General features: G+C 43.3%; 1 protein-coding gene across 1 annotated transcript in view; it reads right to left on the bottom strand.

Annotated features, from left to right (window-relative positions):
* Positions 1–4,301: 4,301 nt before the first annotated feature.
* Positions 4,302–20,973, bottom strand: part of myl9b (myosin, light chain 9b, regulatory) — a 17,529-nt gene continuing 857 nt past the window's right edge. The window contains exons 2-4 of the mRNA XM_084317385.1: positions 10,866–11,069; positions 8,193–8,354; positions 4,302–6,159 (exon numbers count right to left, since the gene is read on the bottom strand). Of these exons, the coding sequence (XP_084173511.1) occupies positions 5,984–6,159; positions 8,193–8,354; positions 10,866–11,049 (522 nt within the window). The 5' untranslated portion in view covers positions 11,050–11,069 and the 3' untranslated portion in view covers positions 4,302–5,983. The remainder of the gene's footprint in view (positions 6,160–8,192; positions 8,355–10,865; positions 11,070–20,973) is intronic.

Genomic DNA, 20,973 nt, shown 5'->3' with positions numbered 1-20,973 from the left:
CTTTAAAAAAAAATAATAATAATTGGTTGTCGTATTTCAAACCAGAATGTCTTAATATTGTCGAGGCCTGTTGATGTTTGACGCATCTCAGCAAATGCAAATGTCTCCTTTTACGTAGCAGACGTGTTTTAAGAGGCTAGTTTTCTCGGCGGTCGATGAGCGCGTCGGACGTTTTCACCGCTCTCTGTGTAGTTTAAAAAAGGAAAAGAGAGAAAAAAGAGAACTGCAGAATTTGTAATCATTGGTAGAGGCTGTAGTTTCCATGAAACTGTCTTGTCATAATACGACAATATACGCTGAATGCTAACTTTGAGATGTACTAAAGAGTTGCATGCTCCTCCTTTTTCTATGAATATACTGTAGCAACACTGACGGGTCAGTAAGTCACTTCAGAAATCAGTTTTGTTTTTTTATATGGTCCCAGAATCTGTTCCTTTTTCCCTACAATACTGTATTGTTTACCAGCGATATGGAATCATAGTTGTATCTCGTCAAGAGTAATGAACCGTAGACTGAGGTGTAATTCTGTGTTGTTATTATTATTATTATTAGGCTAGAAGACTGACGTGCACCGACACCCCCAACCCCCACGCTGGTGTCTCTGTTTCTATTCCTCAGAAGATATCAACTCTGTTTCTATTCCTCAGAAGATATCAACTCTGTTTCTATTCCTCAGAAGATATCAACTCTGTTTCTATTCCTCAGAAGATATGAACTTTTGTTTATATTCTATTCCTCACAGCAGATATGAATTCTATGTTTCTATTCCTCAGAGTAGATATGAACTCAGTTTCTATTCCTCACAGATATCAACTCTGCTTCTATTCCTCACAGTAGATATCAACTCTGCTTCTATTCCTCACAGTAGATATCAACTCCGTTTCTATTCCTCACAGTAGATATCAACTCTGCTTCTATTCCTCACAGTAGATATCAACTCTGCTTCTATTCCTCACAGTAGATATCAACTCTGCTTCTATTCCTCACAGTAGATATCAACTCTGCTTCTATTCCTCACAGTAGATATCAACTCTGCTTCTATTCCTCACAGTAGATATCAACTCTGCTTCTATTCCTCACAGTAGATATCAACTCTGTTTCTATTCCTCACAGCAGATATCAACTATTTTTTTCTTCTATTCCTCAGATATCAATTCTTCACGTTACTTTATTTCCTCCTGCCATTTCTTCTGAGTTAAAGGAAGACGCCTACATTATGGGGAATGCACTTACCGTCTTCTCCAGAGTCGGACAAGAAGATTGATACAAATTCCCTTTCTGTGTTCAGTAGAAAGCTATCTGGCTGCAAGCTAGCCTAGCTTAAGATAAGATATTCCTTTATTGATCCCCTTGGGGAAATTCAAGAATTGGCACAAATTGATGGGGAGCATATATGGACCAGCTAGCTGTTGGCCAAAAAAACGCCTCTCCTTAAGCTATAAGCTGGTGGTCTGTATCCGCTTCCATTCATTTGTGCTAGCTTGCAGCCGCATAGCTTTCGAGAGGAAATTTCGTATCCATCATCTTGTCTGACTCTGGAGAAGACTGTAAGTTCCTGGTGAAGTTGGCGCGTTCCTTTTTAATGCATCGTGCAGGACAGTAGAGCGTGTTGTTCCAGGTACTCACTGTAATAATATACATCTATACCTCAATTCTGTTTTGTTACACAGGACAAGGTCAGGCTTGGGTGATATTATGATAGAATACTAATGTTTATTGGTTTAAGTCAGGTTAACAGAAGGTCATGTTTTTTTTATTTTATTTTTATTTTATAAACAATGTATTTAACATGGCTTCATCATGCCACTGTGAAGCCATGCAATACTGGAAACCACCAGAATGCTGGATATGTGTTAGGCCAGGAAGGTTTTATAGCTATTTTCTATATCGGGTTTTGTTTTTTTCTCTTTAGATGCAGAATGAGACTAGGGTCGTAGTTGCCAATGTGGAAAAAAAACATGTAAATATCTTCAAGGTCAGGTTCTATCTTTATTTTTTTTTGTGTTGGCATGACTCTTAAACTCAGAAACCCATGTAGCTTCTCTGTATGACCAAATGCATTCTAAAAGATGTTTTTAAGTTTATTTTGTGAAGCATTATGACTGACGTATGGACAGTGTAACTGGCTATCGTGCCTTAAACCTGGGATCGAGGGAAGCCTACTCTTCTACATAGTCTTCTACTTCTACAATAGTCTGTGCAATATATGCCTTAAACTTTAAATGTGTGTTTTGTACAAGCATTTCAGATGAATAAAAGTTCAGTTTTTCATAATAGCCAGCTGTGTTTGTATTTCATTGTCTCTTGTTGTATATAAGAAGCATTTTGTTCTGATCCTATTTGAGATAATTGCGTCGGAACAGTTTATTGAAATTTGTTACATTGTGAGATGATATATTTGTACACCAGGGGTCGGCAATCTTAGGCACGAGTGCCACCATTGGCACACGGTATCTTGACCCTTTCACTGCCGCACTACCAAAACGGTTAACCCTTTCACTGCGACAATACACAGAGGGTTAACCCTTTCACTGCCACACGACAGAAGGTTAACCCTTTTACTATCACACAACCGACGGCGGCCGTAAAGGGTTAACCTTCTGTTGTGTGGCAGTGAAAGGGTTAACCAATGGCACGCTAGCACGTGTGTAGGGGAACCTTTTTGGAAACGTTCCTCTCATCCCCATGCCGAGTTACCTCTTTCACAGCCATTGGCAGTTTCACAGCCTGTTATTTATGGTAGTTTCACTGATATACCAGGGATATTTCTGTGTCCGAGCCACACAATCAGAAGGGTCGGTCTGTTTGCCGAACATTGAGTGCAAACGACACTCAATTTTGAGACCAGTGTCCAGGTATACGGCAAGCAAGCATCTCATAAAGACTGCAGCATTCTTGTATAGAGATTATATAATTATGAAGAAAATGTTTATTAAAACTATTGCTATGCACATTGCCTATATGGATGGAATAGAATTACAGATCGGTTGGAAATTTACATTTTTATGTGGTGTCATAATTTTACTTAATGTTAACCTTAATGTTGATATGGCACTTTGAATAAAAAAGGCTGCTGACCCCTGCACTTTGAAAAGGGTAGTTGTTAATTCACAGAGTAACATGCTAAATTCCTAATTAGAAGAGGACATTAGTCTGAATTTTTTGTAGTCCTGGCGAAAGTGACGTAGATGCGTCTTACCTTTTGGCCAGGGTTTGAAGTCTTCAGATTAACGAGCTGCTCACAATTAGTGTTTGTGATGTCAGGGGGACTTGAGCAATATATTGACTTTGATTAATAGTTAGCGGTGCTTTTTGGAGCCAGGCACACTGCTAACCAACCTAATGTACTTCCCCGTTTGTAAAAGTGTGTTACTCTTGGAAGGAAATAATGAATTTAAAATGCGGTGTGTTACTACAGCCACCAGAAACACTTGAATACAATATTAATACAAGAAGTGCTGTATAATAAATGGTTACATTTAGACGTGTTTATTTGCACACAAAATAACTAAACAAACACATTCCACAGATTCAAGGAAGTCGTAAAATTGTTGAAAAGATACATAAGTGTCTCAAATGCAAGGAAGCTTCCGTTCCTATCACCTTGCTACCTAAATGGGAACGTTCATAATAACTGCTTCCTTGAACTTTTGTCAACGGGGTGCCTAGAAAGGACTAGAGACAACATAAAACGTAAAGATTTCAACTTCCTGGGCGGCTACGTGGCGTAGTGGGCAAGGCGCTCGCCACGAATGCGGAGACGCTGGGATCGCCTGTTCGATCCCAGCGCTTCACATTGCTTTCAGTTTAGCTGGTCGTCCGTACTAATACACATTGGCCGTATTAGGGGGTGGGAAACTGATGGGTGGGGATCGGGCGTTGTGGACAGCGACTCCTACAGGTCGGTTGGTGCGCCTGCGCAGTAGAATCAGGAAGTGTCGGGGGCAGCGTGAGCCTCCCACGCGTTACTCCTCGCCACTGAGAGATCGAGCTGCGCAGGTGAAAAGATGCGACTGCTGTTGGCAAGAAACAGCGTTTGTGACAAGGGAGGGTTGAATTGGATGATACGAAATTGGGATGGGAGAAAATATAGAAAATGGGAGAAAAAGTGGATAAAAAAAAAAAGATTTCAACTTCCTACCTAGAAATACCTACTGTATAGGAAGCTGCCCATGTCTCATTTAAATCCCCAGGCAGTGATCTCTATGGTGCTTTTGTACGAGGATTCTTTAAATGATCACAAGATGGAAAGAAGAAATATTCAGTATTTTTTAATTACCAGGTAATAATTAAAACACGAGAACAGGGAATATTTTATTTTCTCCATATATAAAAGTTACATTATGCGGAGCAAGAGAGGCAGTGAAACGGCTCTTTAAAACAAAGGAGCATTCAACAAGTCTTGCACAGATGTGATACATTTACTTTAGCAAGTATGCTAGTAGCCCATATCCCAAACACAAACAAACACAGTTTGAATTGAGAAAAGCACTATAAGCAGACGTACTTTACTCAGTCGAGCAACTTCAACGCTGAATTCCTTCACAACTTCCAACATACCCGATCCTTCTACAGCAAATCCCTTCAACTGGCCTATGGGGGAATATGATATTTTTAACGTTAAGTTTATGTAAGCATTTCAAGATAAAAGGGGAATGCCATCTCACAAATGATGCACAACAGTGGGGTAAACACACAGTACAAACCATTTTCTTTTTGATTGTCAAAAACATCACAATAATAGAATAAAAAGTAAACAAATCTCATTTATCTTCAAAAGTAAAAGGGGTGCAGTTTGGCTGGGAGGGAGAATCATCGCAGTGCTTGTGCAGGTGTGAGAGCGAGGCGGGCAGGAGTCGAACATGACCGTCAGCCTGCAGCAACACACACTGTAACCGTGTTCCAAACGTCTCACAAGTCAAACGGGCTTCCCTTCACCTGATCTACAAAAGGCACAATAGGTGAAAGCCAAGTGGCTGAAACGTTACTTTTGAGTCGTGACACTTTATAGTTTCACCCCTCTGGGGAGGACTGGTTAGGAAGCTGCAGCAGACTGGGTTCGAGTTGCACATTTTGTTAAGACACCTCTCTTCAATCACGGATCATCTTCATTGACAATAAAACAACAACAACAAAAAAGGTATTGCCGTGGATCACAAATGGATCCCTAGTCCCTTTTATAAACCTCTGCAGACCTGAATGAATGTGATGATGGATATGAACAAGGTATTAGACACATCCACAATATTGCCCTTTGAACGACTACAGGCAGCGATGCATGGGGGAAACTGTTTGTGGCGATGCAGATGGGCAATGCTCTGAGCGACAGTGGGACACTGGGTCAAGGATCTATTAAACAATGTTGAGGCAACTCCTTGAGCAATGTTGCCCATCAAGAGTTGCCCTGTGTATCATTGCCCTAAAATATAACCCAAATGCTCGCTCGCTCTATCTCTCTCAGATCTGCAAGGTGCCTGTGAGGCCAACGCGGTCTTATCAGAAAACGTAAATAAAGTACTAATCGACCACAGGAATAAAGGTACATCGTGCACCTTATGGTATAGCCATAAGTATCGGCAAACGTTTAAAACAAACGCCGCAAACCAGGAGTTGAACCAACAACCATTGCAGTCGTGGGCGAGTGCTCTCGCCACTATCTAACTATGATTATAGTTAGAGAACTTAGAGTTGAGGTTAGTTTTAACATTAGCTTAACGGTTATGGTTAAGACACAAAGTTAGGGAACATTTTGAATATGTAATATAATGTACTTATTTGTAATACAAACACATTATTACACTTTCGATACGATACGCAAATATATTACTTGTGCCTATATAACATAACGTACATTATGTACCTTTTCTCCTGTGGTCAATTAGTACTTTGTTTACATAATTTGCAGTCGAGATGGGGCTGATGATGAGACAGGAGCCAGGGACTGGTCTCTGTGGCACAGAATATCTCCGCTGCGCGCCCCGCTCTACTCGTCGTCCTTGTCCTTGGAGCCGTGTTTGAGGATGCGGGTGAACTCGGTGTAGTTGAAGTTGCCCTTCTTGTCGATGGGCGCCTCGCGGAACAGCTCGTCCACCTCCTCGTCCGTGAAGCGGTCTCCCATTGTGGTCAGCAGCTCCCGCAGGTGGTCTTCGTGGATGACCCCTAGTAGACAGTGGGACCAGACACGCCTGTCAGGGGGCTTTCCAGCACCAGCTTCCTCTGCTTGAAAGTAATTGTTACTCAAGATATTTATACATAAGATATTATATTTGAGATGAGACATGTCTCCAGCGAGACCAGTAGCAGTCCTTCTCCTGGTGTGATAGCAGTACCATTAACACCTCTCTCTCTCTCGCTCTCTCTATCTCTCTGTGTGTCTCTCTCTCTCTCTCTCTCTCTCTCTCTCTCTGTCTCTCTGTGTGTGTGTGTGTGTGTCTGTCTCTCACTCTCTATCTCTGTCTCTGTGTGTGTGTGTCTGTCTCTCACTCTCTATCTCTGTCTGTGTGTGTGTCTGTCTCTCACTCTCTATCTCTGTCTCTGTGTGTGTGTGTGTGTGTCTGTCTCTCACTCTCTATCTCTGTCTCTGTGTGTGTGTGTGTGTCTGTCTCTCACTCTCTATCTCTGTGTGTGTGTGTCTCTCACTCTCTATCTCTCTGTCTCTCTGTGTGTGTGTGTCTGTCTCTCACTCTCTATCTCTGTCTCTGTGTGTGTGTGTGTCTCTCTGTCTGTCTGTGTGTGTGTGTGTCTGTCTCTCACTCTCTATCTCTGTCTCTGTGTGTGTGTGTGTCTCTCTGTCTGTCTGTGTGTGTGTGTGTCTGTCTCTCACTCTCTATCTCTGTCTCTGTGTGTGTGTGTGTGTGTGTGTGTGTGTGTCTCTCTGTCTGTGTGTGTGTGTCTGTCTCTCACTCTCTATCTCTGTCTCTGTGTGTGTGTGTGTGTCTCTCTGTCTGTCTGTGTGTGTGTGTGTCTGTCTCGCACTCTCTATCTCTGTCTCTGTGTGTGTGTGTGTGTGTGTGTGTCTCTCTGTCTGTCTGTGTGTGTGTCTGTCTCTCACTCTCTATCTCTGTCTCTGTGTGTGTGTGTGTGTCTCTCACTCTCTATCTCTGTCTCTGTGTGTGTGTGTGTCTCTCTGTCTGTCTGTGTGTGTGTGTGTCTGTCTCTCACTCTCTATCTCTGTCTCTGTGTGTGTGTGTGTGTCTCTCTGTCTGTGTGTGTGTGTGTCTGTCTCTCACTCTCTATCTCTGTCTGTGTGTGTGTGTCTCTCTGTCTGTCTGTGTGTGTGTGTCTGTCTCTCACTTTCTATCTCTGTCTATGTGTGTGTGTGTGTGTCTCTCTGTCTGTCTGTGTGTGTGTCTGTCTCTCACTCTCTATCTCTGTCTCTGTGTGTGTGTGTGTGTGTCTCTCTGTCTGTCTGTGTGTGTGTCTGTCTCTCACTCTCTATCTCTGTCTCTGTGTGTGTGTGTGTGTGTGTGTGTCTCTCTGTCTGTCTGTGTGTGTGTCTGTCTCTCACTCTCTATATCTGTCTCTGTGTGTGTGTGTGTGTGTGTGTGTGTCTCTCTCTCTGTCTGTCTGTGTGTGTGTGTGTATGTCTCTCACTCTCTATCTCTGTGTGTGTGTCTCTCTGTCTGTCTGTGTGTGTGTGTCTCTGTCTGTCTGTCTGTCTGTCTGTCTGTCTGTCTGTCTGTCTGTCTGTCTGTCTCTCTCTGTCTGTCTCTCACTCTATCTCTCTGTCTCTGTGTGTGTCTGTCTGTCTGTGTCTGTGTGTCTCTCTGTCTCTCATTCTCTCTCTGTCTGTGTGTGTGTCTCTCTCTCTCACATACTCTCTATCTCTCTGTGTGTGTCTCTCTCTCTCTCTCTCTCCCTCTCTCTCTCTCTCTCTCTCTCTCTCTCTCTCTCTCTCTCTCTCTCTCTCTCTCTCTCTCTCTCTCTCTCTCTCTCTCTCTCTCTCTTCTCTCTCTCTCTCTCTCTCTCTCTCTGTGTCTGTCTCTCTCTGTCTCTCATTCTCTCTCTGTCTCTCACCCTATCTGTCTCTCTCTGTCTCTCATTCTCTCTCTGTCTCTCACCCTATCTGTCTCTGTGTGTGTCTCTCTCTCTCTCCTCTCTCTCTCTCTCTCTCTCTCTCTCTCTCTCTCTCTCTCTGCCTCTCTCTCTCTCTCTGCCTCTGTGTGTTTGGGTCACACTCTACTGTCTCTCACCGGAGCCCTCCTCGTCGAAGCAGGCGAAGGCATTGCGTATGACGTCCTCGGGGTCTGTGCCGTTGAGCCTCTCTCCGAACATGGTGAGGAACATGGTGAAGTTGATGGGACCAGGCGCCTCGGCCATCATCCCCTCCAGGTATTCATCTGAGGGATTCTTACCTGTGGGACCAACCAAAAACACATGAGATCATCCTTTAATCTGAGGGATTCTTACCTGTGGGACCAACCAAAAACACATGAGATCATCCTTTAATCTGAGGGATTCTTACCTGTGGGACCAACCAAAAACACATGAGATCATCCTTTAAAGCTGCTCGCTGGCTGATGATATAATATATCATCTCTCTCTTATACGTTTAAAGCTGTTCCTTATCTGTTAGCCAGGTGCTGAGATATGACTTTAAAGCTGTTCCTTATCTGTTAGCCAGGTGCTGAGATATGACTTTAAAGCTGTTCCTTATCTGTTAGCCAGGTGCTGAGATATGACTTTAAAGCTTTGATTTGATTTGATCTTTATTTATCTCGAACAACCATAAACACACAAATTTGTAATAACTAAAAATAACTAAACAAAAATTAAATATATACAAATAAAATAAAATATATCTTCCTAAACATGTTTAGTTTAGTTTAGTTTATTTATTTAGCACATTATTTAAAAAGAAAACAGTGCTAGGAGGGAACGAAGCCCAAAGGGCTTGTACAAAATTCCACTCCCATCTCATTGTCCATAAACAATATGAACGAAATACATGTGTAGCATGGTCTACAAAATAAACTACAAAACAGGAACAGAGACATAAGGCAGACACTATAGCGAAAACATGGAAGATTGACACGAGTCAGTAACAAGAACAAATGTACAGTACAAGAGGGCAAAGAAGAGGAGAATAACATATTAACGGTATATAATGAGGAAAAGGAAACAAGCAGTCATACTAACAGTAGATGTAACACTGATGCACAGGAGTAACTTAATGTGATGGGGATTTATGATGAAATTAAATTAGATTTTAATTGTTTTTTGAATATGGATAAGGAGGTTGTTGACCTCAATGATGAATTTAAAGTGTTCCAGAGTTTAGGACCTCTAAAGCTTATGTTGAATTGATGGCTAGATGTCCGACAGAAAGGTAAGTAGAGTTTATTGCTATGGTTTGTTGGATATGAGTGAAATTCTGATGAAAAGATGGAAGCAATGATCAACATTGTTCAAGACAAATGGTTTTGTTCGAGAAGGGACAGAATGAAGCAAAGCTTATCTGGTCCTGCCCCTTCCTTACAATATCATATTAATATGTAATAACTTAAGTTATCTATCAATATCAAAAAAATAATATACCTATCCACTACAGCAAAAGATAAATAAATAATTACAAAAATACTAGTTCACGTTATTTTCAAGCTCCTCTGACTTATACTTGTCCAATAATTCCTGTTTATATCTGCATTTAAACATTTCAATAGTATTACTTGTTTTTATTGCTACATCAAGGCCATTCCAAATGGATACCCCACAAACTAAGATGCACTTGCTTTTGAGAGTTGCACGGACAATAGATTGTCTTAAATACAATTTTCCTCTTAGATTATAACCCCCATCTCTGCCCATGAAATTCTTTTGTATGTTGCCAGGGACTATATTTTGTGTTACTTTAAACATGAATTGTGCAGTTTTACAGTTTAGCTGGTCCTTGGCTGTTATCATTGGTAAGTAATAAATAAGGATAGGCTTCCAAAATGATCTACGCCAACTCCTCCGCGAAAGGGTTAATCTCAGAGTGTGTAACGTTCTGGGTTCTTGGCCTAGGAACCCAACTGTCATTCTGGAGTTGTTCACCTGGTGGTTGGTATTTGCACTCATTGTTGGTCACGTCTGATTCGCTGTCTTGTCACTGATTGAACTGTCACCACTGGTTGCTGTCACGAGCTGTCACGAGCTGTCACTTTGCTGTCATTGATTGATGCATTGGAATGTCTGGTATGTGACTATATATTGACCCTATGTTTCCCTCTTTCCTTGTCGAGGCTTCAGACTGTCGTTTGTGCGGAAGGAGTTGGAAGAGTGCTGACCTTCCCGCTCCCATTTTCTATTTTTCTTCTCCCATCCCAATTTCGTATCGTCCAATTCTACCCTCCCCTGTCTCGAACGCTGTTAGGCCATGCCTCCCACAAGCCGGCTGCAATGTGGACTAAGCCTTACATCACGTGTCCCCTCCGGTACTCGAGGAAGCAGCAGTCGCATCTTTTCACCTGCACAGCGCGATCTCTCAGCGGCGGGGGTCTGCGTGGGAGGGACACGCCGCCCCCGTCGCTTCCTGATTCTGCTGCGCAGGCGCACCAACCGACCTGTAGGAGTCGCTGTCCACGACGTCCGATCCCCACCCATCAGCTTCCCACCCCCTAACACTGCCAATTGTATTAGTATGAACGACCAGCCAAGCTGGTAGCAACGCCGAGAGCTGGGCTCGAACCCAGCGTCTCCTGCATTGGTGGTGAGCGCCTTGCCCACTGCACCACCTAGCCGCCCGCTCTGTGTTCTTATATTAAAAGACACCCTCTAAGTAAGAGCAACCACTTCTCCGTCTCTCGTTATTTCCTCAACTATTGGACTCGCATTGCTTACCTGCAAACGTAACAAGAGCGTGGAGAAGAAGAAGGATTCCGTACCTAGCGACGCAAGCATGTCGTGCAGATCCTCCTTGTCGATGAAGCCGTCCCTGTTCTGGTCGATCATGTTGAAGGCCTCCTTGAACTCCTGGATCTGGGACTGGTCGAACATGGCGAACACGTTGGACGTGGCCCTCTGAGGACGCTTCTTGGTGGTCTTCCCCTTGGCACGCTTGCTCGACATGGTGGCAGCTCAGTCTGGGCCTGTGAGAGGGGGTCAAAGAGCATGGTTCATTCATGGTTCAATCACCGGTTAGGGCAACACATTTTGTGATACCGAGATACATTGGACATGGTTTTCGGTCCCATTTGAGTGTTATATGGTGTTGTATGGTTGAGTGTATTGGACTGTGTGTACTGATATGGGTACTGTGTGTACTGGTGTATTGGACTGTGCGTACTGGTACTGTGTGTACTGGACTGGTGTGTTGGACTGTGTGTACTGGTACTGTGTGTAGGGGTACTGGTGTATTGGACTGTGTGTAGTTGTGTACTGGTAATGTGTGTACTGGTACTGGTACTATGTGTACTGGTATTGGGAATGTGTGTACTGGACTGTGTGTACTGGTACTGGTGTATTGGACTGTGTGTACTGGTACTGGTGTATTGGACTGTGTGTACTGGTACTGTGTGTACTGGTGTATTGGACTGTGTGTACTGGTACTGTGTGTACTGGTGTATTGGACTGTGTGTACTGGATTGTGTGTATTGGACTGTGTGTACTGTACTGGTGTATTGGACTGTGTGTATTGGACTGTGTGTATTGGACTGTGTGTACTGTACTGGACTGGTGTATTGTACTGTGTGTACTGGACTGGTGTATTGGACTGTGTGTACTGGACTGGTGTATTGGACTGTGTGTACTGGACTGGACTGGTGTATTGGACTGTGTGTACTGGACTGGTGTATTGGACTGTGTGTACTGGACTGGTGTATTGGACTGTGTGTATTGGACTGTGTGTATTGGACTGTGTGTACTGTACTGGACTGGTGTATTGTACTGTGTGTACTGGTATGGAGTTTTTATTTCTTGATTATTCCTTAATGCACTAAGAAATTGCAACATTAGGTTGATCTTTGTTGATCTATTTGTATGAGTTGAAGAACTGCTACTGGTCTCATCTTATATTCCTATTCTGTCTTCCTCTCTGCCATTGATAACCCCCCCACCCCTCTCTCTCTCTCCCACCCCCCTCTCTCTCTTTCTCCCACCCCCCTCTCTCTCTCTCTCTCACCCCCCCCCCTCTCTCTCTCGCTCTCTCTCACTCTCTCTCCCCGCCCCTCCCTCTCTCTCTCACCCCCCCTCTCTCTCTCTCGCTCTCTCTCACTCTCTCTCCCCGCCCCTCCCTCTCTCTCTCACCCCCCCCTCTCCCTCCACCCCCCCTCTCTCACCCTACCCCCCCTCTCTCACCCTCACTCTCGCTCCACCCCTCCCCCCCCTCTCTCTCTCTCTCTCTCTCTCTCTCTCTCTCCAGATAATATATCTTAGTGGAACACACCCTCTCTGGTCCAGCTGTCAGCTACGCTACAGTGATGAGTGTGAAATGAAGAGCTGCACTCGGCAGTTACCTTCAGAGGCCGACAAGAATAGACCTGTCGCTCAAACTCATCTCTGCAACAATGCATCACATGTGTGTGTGTGTGTGTGTGTGTGTGAGTGTGTGTGCATGCGTGTGTGTGTGTGTGTGTGTGTGTGTGTGTGTGTGTCTGAGCGAATGCATGTGCAAGTGTGATGTATGTGTGTGTGTCTGTCTTGTCTGTCTCAATGTACTGTGACTGTGTGTGTGTGTGTGTGTGTGTGTGTGCGTGAGTGAGTGCGTGCGTGCGTGCGTGTGTGTGTGTGTGTGTGTGGTGCGTGTGCATGTGTGTTCTGTGATGATGTCAGTGCCAGTCAGAGCTTTAGAGAGAGGCTGAGAGTGGCTGGCTGGTCTCTACAGGAAGCAACAGGTCATTATGGCTGATGAGTCATAGAGATTGTTGTCGAGGTATGTCATGACATCACAGAGGTCTAATACGGTAGCGCTCACTCATCGTATGTATGTTCGGTGAACTCTGTCTTCCTGATGAGGTGAAATGTCGGTCGAACGTTGGTGTGATAGAAATCATAGAATTACAATCATATTGGGCGGCTAGGTGGTGTAGTGGGCAAGGCACTCGCCACCAGTGTGGAGACGCTAGGATTCGCGTGTTCGAATCCAGCTCTCCACATTGTTTTCAGTTTAGCTGGTCGTCCGCAGTAATACACATTGGCCGTATTACGGGGAGGGAAACTGAAGGGTGGGGATCGGGCGTTGTGAACAAGCGACTCCTACAAGTCGGTTGGTGCGCCTGCGCAGTAGAATCAGGAAGTGTCGGGGGCAGCGTGAGCCTCCCACGCGTTACTCCTCGACACTGAGAGATCGAGCTGCGCAGGTGAAAAGATGCGACTGCTGTTACCTCAAGTACCGGAGGGGACTTGTGCTATGTATGACTTAGTCCACATTGCAGCCGGCTTGTGGAGGCAAGAAACAGCGTCCGTGACAGGGGAGGGTTGAATTGGATGATACGAAATTGGGATGGGAGAAAATATAGAAAAAAAAAAAAAAAAAAAAAAAAATTACAATCATATTGCTCTGTAATTAATCCTTGCCTGTGTGTGTGTGTGTGTGCGTGCGTGCGTGTGTGTGTGTGTGTGTGTGTGTGTGTGTGTGTGTGTGTGTGTGTGTGTGTGTGTGCACGCGTGTGTGCGTGCGAGCGTGCGTGTGTGTGTGTATGTACGTTAAAAACTCTTGAATCCTTTGTGGGATCTTTTTTCTTCTAGCTCATTGTGAATGCGGTGGGATAGAGGATTCTTATGTATAAGCATGTAGCCTCCGACTAGAATGTTTTGATGACATCATATAATTCACTGTGATAGATCGAATTCACTAAGACAGCTAAGTTCTACTAGCAGACAACCTAGAGCTTCATTCTCAGACAGTAGCTCTACTAGCAGCTAATAATAATAATAATAATAATAATAATAATAATAATAATAATAATAATAATAATAATAATAATAATTAGGGATGTCCGATATTATCGGCCGACCGATATTATCGGCCGATATCGGCAGTAAAATGTGATATCGGAAAATATCGGTATCGGTTTAAAAACAAAAAAAAACAATAACAATATTTGTTATATATATATCCAGTGAAATTATTAGTTACCTGAAATTATTCAGTTTTTTGGACGGGGAAACCCTGCATATATCGGTATCGGTTGATATCGGTTGATATCGGTATCGGAAATTAAGAGTTGGACAATATCGGAATATCGGTATCGGTAAAAAAGCCAATATCGAGCATCCCTAATAATAATAATAATAATAATAATAATAACAATAAACTTTATTTGTATAGCACTTTTCATACAGAAGTTGCAGTTCAAAGTGCTTCACAACAGTAAAAAATACAGGCATAAGCTAGCATAAAAAAAGATAGAGAGGAGGTAAGGTACATCACAGTGTTTCACATTAGGATCTAGCATCCCATAGGCCTTTCTGTTTACAGTTACATTCTACAAATAATAAAGATAGAATAGATAGAGTAAAAACAAAGTGCGGTTGGATTCAGTTTAAAAATAGGATCAAAATGATAAAATAGAACGGACATACAACAGGGTATTTAACACACAACAGAGCAGTGCATCAGTAAGAAGTATAAAATAGTTAAATTTTGAATTACAACAGACCAGATAACATAGAGCTTCATTCTTAGACAGAGTAGCTCTACTAGCAGATAACCTCATCTGAGCAACTCACACTGTACTCCCTTGGGACCTACCATGTGTGAAGTCGGTTCTCAGATATGTGTACATCCCATTGTTATAGCGCCACCATCTGGCCAAATGGCACCAGATTCGACACTGCACCCCTCTGGGTCCTCAGCAATACACCCCAAGCAAAAGTTGATTGGATGAACGGTTTGATTGATTGATTGAAAAGTTTATTAACAGATTGCAGAATGGGTACAGTACAGTACAGCTCAATACATACAATTGTTAAGGGGATGCAGACCAGAGAAAGACTTTCGTCTTGTTTACATCAGGGTCCCCCATTTTCAATTCATCATAACATATATGACATACATGACATACAGATAGACAGTACTGCTACATCTATACATTTATAACATATCAGATTTGCAAATACAGTACTGTTTGTGATACAAAAGTGTCCAGAAAAAGAGTGTATATACATTTGATGTAGAAACTGTACATTGGAGGAGGTTGGGTGGGTGGGGTGGGGTTGGGTGGGTGGGTGGGGGCTGTACATTGGAGGTGGGGGGGGGGGGGGGGGGTTGGGTAGGGGGGGACACTGTACACTGTACATTGGAATACTGACAAAGCCATACTTGGACATTTACTGTACAACTGGGTTAGGACATTTGTAGGGGCCAGTTTCGAATTGCAGTCTCCCGTAGGTGTTTTTTGAGAGTGTTTTTGAAAGTGGGTAGTGATTCACATTCCTTTACAGCTTTGGGTAGGGCGTTCCACATTGATGTGGCATAATTGCGAAACGTGTTTAGTCCCTTGTTTGAGCCGAATCTGGGTTTAACATGATTTGTGGAGCTCCCTCTGGTGTTGTGATCGTGGTATTCACTGACCTTTGGGAAGTATTTTGACATGTACATGGGCACCTTGGTCGCGTAGTGTATCTTGTAGACCAGGCCCATTGCAAGTTGCTGTACTCTGTCGTCTACTCTAAGCCATCCTAGGTTGTCAAAGTGGGCAGGGGTGAGGTGGGTTCTAGGAGTCAGGTCAAGCAGTAGTCTGACTAGCTTGTTTTGAGATGTTTGTAATTTGTTTTTGAGTGCCTTTGAGGTGCTTTGGTACCATGAGTGCAAGCATAGTCGTAGTACCCTTGAATGAGTGCTCCTGCTAGAGTCTTCAGGGTATTCTTGTTTACCAGAGAGGAGATCCGGTACAAGAATCGAGTTCGTTGGTTGACCTTTTTTATTACATTGGATGCCATTTTGTCACAGGAAAGATTAGCCTCTAGGATGGAACCCAGGTCAACACATGAGAACTACAGACGCACACAGACATGCAGATTTCTTCCTTTATAGTTAGATGAATTTAGCAAGAGAAATAAACATATTTGCGATCGAATAGCATGAACTACACTAAAAATAAAACTGAGAGATTGGAGGTCAAATTTAAATGAGTAAAAAGTGACTTTTGGAAGGTTTTAAGTGTCTAACAGTGGATCAGCAAAACATGCAGTTGGTCCCCAAATATAATATCACACCCTTTGAATACCAATATAGATATGACCAATGTAGATATGACCAGTATAGATATGACCAGTATATTACCAATATATAGATATGACTAGTATAGATATGATCAGTAGATATGACCAGTAAATATGGCCAGTATTAGGGATGTGAAAACGACACAGTGTTTTGGTAGTCGGTTCTTTTTAAGATTCTGATGTAGGCTAGACCCATCTGTTTAAAAAGCACAGGTTTAATTCACCTCAAAATGTATTTCAATGTAAGGTTATTTTCCCATATCACTATATGAATTCGCTTTTTCCAAACTCATCAATGTACAGTTTCTTACCCTTCGGATGTATATTTTTTTATGATCTCTTTTTCTTACACAGTAGGCTACTGTATATTTGTATGTCTTGTATGTCATAAATGTCTTGATGAATTGAAAATGGTGTAAATGGTGTATGTAAACAAGACGAAAGTCTTTCTCTGGTCTGCATCCTTTGTGTGTATTGAGCCGTACTGTATTTGTACCCGTCACATTCTGCAATCTGTTAATAAAGTTTTCAATCAATCAATCAATCAATCAATCAATCAATCAATCAATCAATCAATCACCGTCATCCCAACAGCCCGCGTCTGCGCGCTCCTTCCAGCACCACAGCTGGCCGGAATGGATGTTCTGTTGTGTTCTGCACTGTAAGTAACAGTCTGACCGTCTACGTCTGTTTTGAATTCCTCTTCAATGAGGGATATCCGGTTGTTGGACAGCGACGTTAATCATGTTGCCAGTCTCCGCCAGATTTGTGTCCGTTTTGATGGACAGAAAAGTTTGGAGAGGGTGAACTGTGTTGGATATATTACCATCCGCAAAGCTGTTGTTTCTGCAAAGGCACGATTGCATTAGCTGATTAGGTTCAAATAAACCAACGGACAGTAATACCTTCCGTCGAATTTATATCCGTTCATTGATGGATCAATAGTTGCATAACGTAGTCATTATGCAGCGCCATCGTCAAGCCACAAGGTGCAGGCTTTCCCATTCCATACTATAGGTGAGCGCCTAGCGGTGACAGGCGGAACAGCAACCAAAACGATTTTCGACTACCATTAAACTGTCGACACGGAGAACACGTCGAAAGTTGGTCGTTTAGTCTAATTGATTGATTGAAAACTTTATTAACAGATTGCAGAATGGGTACAGTACAGTACAGCTCAATACATACAATTGTTAAGGGGATGCAGACCAGACTTTCGTCTTGTTTACATCAGGGTCCCCCATTTTCAATTCATCATAACATATATGACATACACGACATACAGATAGACAGTACTGCTACATCTATACATTTATGACATACCAGTTGACACATTATCACATCCCTAACCAGTATAGATATGACCATTGATGGTAAAAAGTAGACTTATAAATATAATTAACCTGTTAGAATAGTACTCTGGTAAAAGTCCTCCATAAAAAATTATACAAAAACAAAGTTCTACAAAACAAGTAAGAAAGTGGTTGATGGGCCAGTTCTGCTTTGAAATATCATCACATTTTCATCAATTCATCAACGTTTTATGCACAAATGCTTTTCCTCAAAGTGACGAGTAACTGCAGAGTTCAGGCAAACGTTCAGCTCTAAAAGTTCAACAAAAGGTCACAAATGAGTACAAGTACCTCGAGACTGTACTTAAGCACAATGCTAAAAGTAAAATCACTTTGATTACTTGAGTAATTACTCAATTACTTGAGTAAAGTGACTTTCCCATCCTGGGTTATAAGTTAACATAAGCCGTTATCATCAGATGTGTCTTGAAGCAAGTTGAAGGGCATTTGTCTGCGCGTCTGTTTTCAGTTGTTCTCTTTGAAATGGGAGGAGCTGTGACACACTGATGACTCACACAGGCCTCACAGAAAGGCTGTGTTCGTCTGGGCTGGTTTGACTATCTTTATCTCCTTCACTGGGTATAAAGTTTCTCTCTCGCCGGGTGTCTGTATAGCCGACCAATGGATGCTGAAACGGGGCCACTATCATACGCCGAGTTCTATTGATGCAAAGTAGTGAAATAAAGTCCTTTATTGTCCTTTAGAACCCAGAATAAATTCAATAAGGATTATAATAATAATCCTATTTGATATTTGACAGAAAAAGGGAAATACCAACAATTTTATCAAGTGATAAACACATAAAGTTTTTTTTTATATATATATTTAGGTCCTAATAATTCAGCCCTAGGTATCAAGTATCATGGTATTTAAATCCATCTTTTTTTTGGTAGTGACTAGAATATGATGGAATTAACAAGATATTACCATCAGTATCATGGTTTAAACTGGGTTATCTCATGGTATGGTGGAACATAACTGTCACCACAGTAGTACCATGGGATATTATTTATACAATGGCCGATACCATGGTAAAAGTGAAAATGCCACCATGCTATGATCATGTAGTATGATACATGATATTGTTCCATGTCCTAGATGCCTAGTTACTCAGTCACAACGTATACCAAACGCTCTCTCACTAGACAGGCTCCATGTGGGATTAGTTGTTCCTACTGTGTACAGCTATTCCTGTCCCTCTGTTCGCATGGCAAAGATTGTTTTGTGAGAGATCGGAGGAGTCTGTGTGTGTGTGTGTGTGTGTGTGTGTGTGTGTGTGTGCGTGCGGGTGTGTGTGTGTGTCGTGTGTGTGTTGCTGGACTGCTGCCGATGCCATTCCCTGGTCGCTATACATGACGCAGTAATTGAGGAAGCAGGGAACAAAACAACAGAACCATTTCAGGGTTCAGGAAGCAGAGAGGAATTCTTGAATCTGATTAGGAGCATTTCTCTCTTCTCTCTCTCTCTCCCACCCTGAGGGTAAACGTTTCTCACAGTCCACCCCCCCCCCCCCCCCCCCCCACACACACACACAGACCTTTACGCTAACAGTCACTGCAGCTAAAAAGGATTAGCTTTGTTAAGTGGTTTGGTTTCCTTAAGCTCAGATGATGAAGCGGCTCCAATGTAACATTCCAAGCAGAGGCAGTGGAATGTTAGAAGGTTGCCGTTATCTCTCCTCGTCGACATTCTCCTGGACCTGAGACAGAAGGCCGTCTGCTGAGCGGCGTCTGACAGCTGCTGCGGCTCCACATCAGGCAAACAAGGCTTGATCTCATCATCATTGAATGGTTTAACTATCCAGGGCAGAGAGAACAAAGGTGCATTTTCAACTCCACCATCCTGGCCGTGTTTCAACTCCACCATCTCTGTTTCATCTCCACCATCCCTGTTTCAACTCCACCATCTCTGTTTCACTCCACCATCTCTGTTCATCTCCACCATCCTGTTTCAACTCCACCATCTCTGTTTCATCTCCACCATCTCTGTTTCAACTCCACCATCTCTGTTTCAACTCCACCATCTCTGTTTCAACTCCACCATCTCTGTTTCAACTCCACCATCTCTGTTTCATCTCCACCATCTCTGTTTCACTCCACCATCCTGTTCATCTCTTCACACCTGTTTCAACTCCACCATCTCTGTTTCAACTCCACCATCTCTGTTTCATCTCCACCATCTCTGTTTCATCTCCACCATCTCTGTTTCAACTCCACCATCTCTGTTTCAACTCCACCATCTCTGTTTCAACTCCACCATCTCTGTTTCATCTCCACCATCTCTGTTTCATCTCCACCATCTCTGTTTCATCTCCACCATCTCTGTTTCAACTCCACCATCTCTGTTTCATCTCCACCATCTCTGTTTCAACTCCACCATCTCTGTTTCAACTCCACCATCTCTGTTTCAACTCCACCATCTCTGTTTCAACTCCACCATCTCTGTTTCATCTCCACCATCTCTGTTTCAACTCCACCATCTCTGTTTCAACTCCACCATCTCTGTTTCAACTCCACCATCTCTGTTTCAACTCCACCATCTCTGTTTCAACTCCACCATCTCTGTTTCAACTCCATCATCCCTGGCTGTGTTTCAACTCCACCATCTCTGTTTCAACTCCACCATCTCTGTTTCAACTCCATCATCCCTGGCTGTGTTTCAACTCCACCATCTCTGTTTCAACTCCACCATCTCTGTTTCAACTCCATCATCCCTGGCTGTGTTTCAACTCCACCATCTCTGTTTCAACTCCATCATCCCTGGGCTGTGTTTCAACTCCACCATCTCTGTTTCAACTCCATCATCCCTGGCTGTGTTTCAACTCCATCATCCCTGCCTCCTGGTTTCGTGTGGAAATCGATTTAAGATCCTCTCTGTTCCTGGCCGAGTGACTCAACGATGACTTATAGACGGGGCTCAGATCATCATTGACCTCATCCGCCAGATCATTCTTGGCTGGTGCGTCGGAGCTGGGCTCGAATTAAAAGTTCTCCGTTTGTCCCCCCCCCCCCCTCCCCCCTCTGACCAGCTCACACACCTTGTCATCAAGCAGTCAGCCAGCCGGCGGAGCCAGTGTAACCTCTTGGTCATAGGTCAGCGCTGCGAGGCTAACGGCTGGGATTATTCCACAAAACCCAAACAACTACGGGAGCTAGAACTCTCTGCCACTCATCAGCTATAAAAGATGAACATGACAGCTGCTAGGTGAATCAAAATAGAGAGAGAGAGGAGAAGAGAGAGAGAGAGAGAGAGATCTAAATGGGTCAGATACATGAAGAAATTCCTTCGTCTAATCTGCCGTGATGATGGGATGGGAGTGACACACACACACACACGCATGCACACACACACACACACACACACACACACACACACACACACACACACACACACACACACACACACACACACACACACCGGTCCGAGGTGGAACCCACCTTGGTCAGATGCAGAACGCTGATGGTGATACCAGCCTTGA

Source organism: Notolepis coatsorum, assembly GCF_963971535.1.
Source record: "Notolepis coatsorum genome assembly, chromosome: 6".
Classification (NCBI taxonomy): Eukaryota; Metazoa; Chordata; class Actinopteri; order Aulopiformes; family Paralepididae; genus Notolepis; species Notolepis coatsorum.
This window is presented reverse-complemented; position numbering and strand designations above follow the sequence as displayed.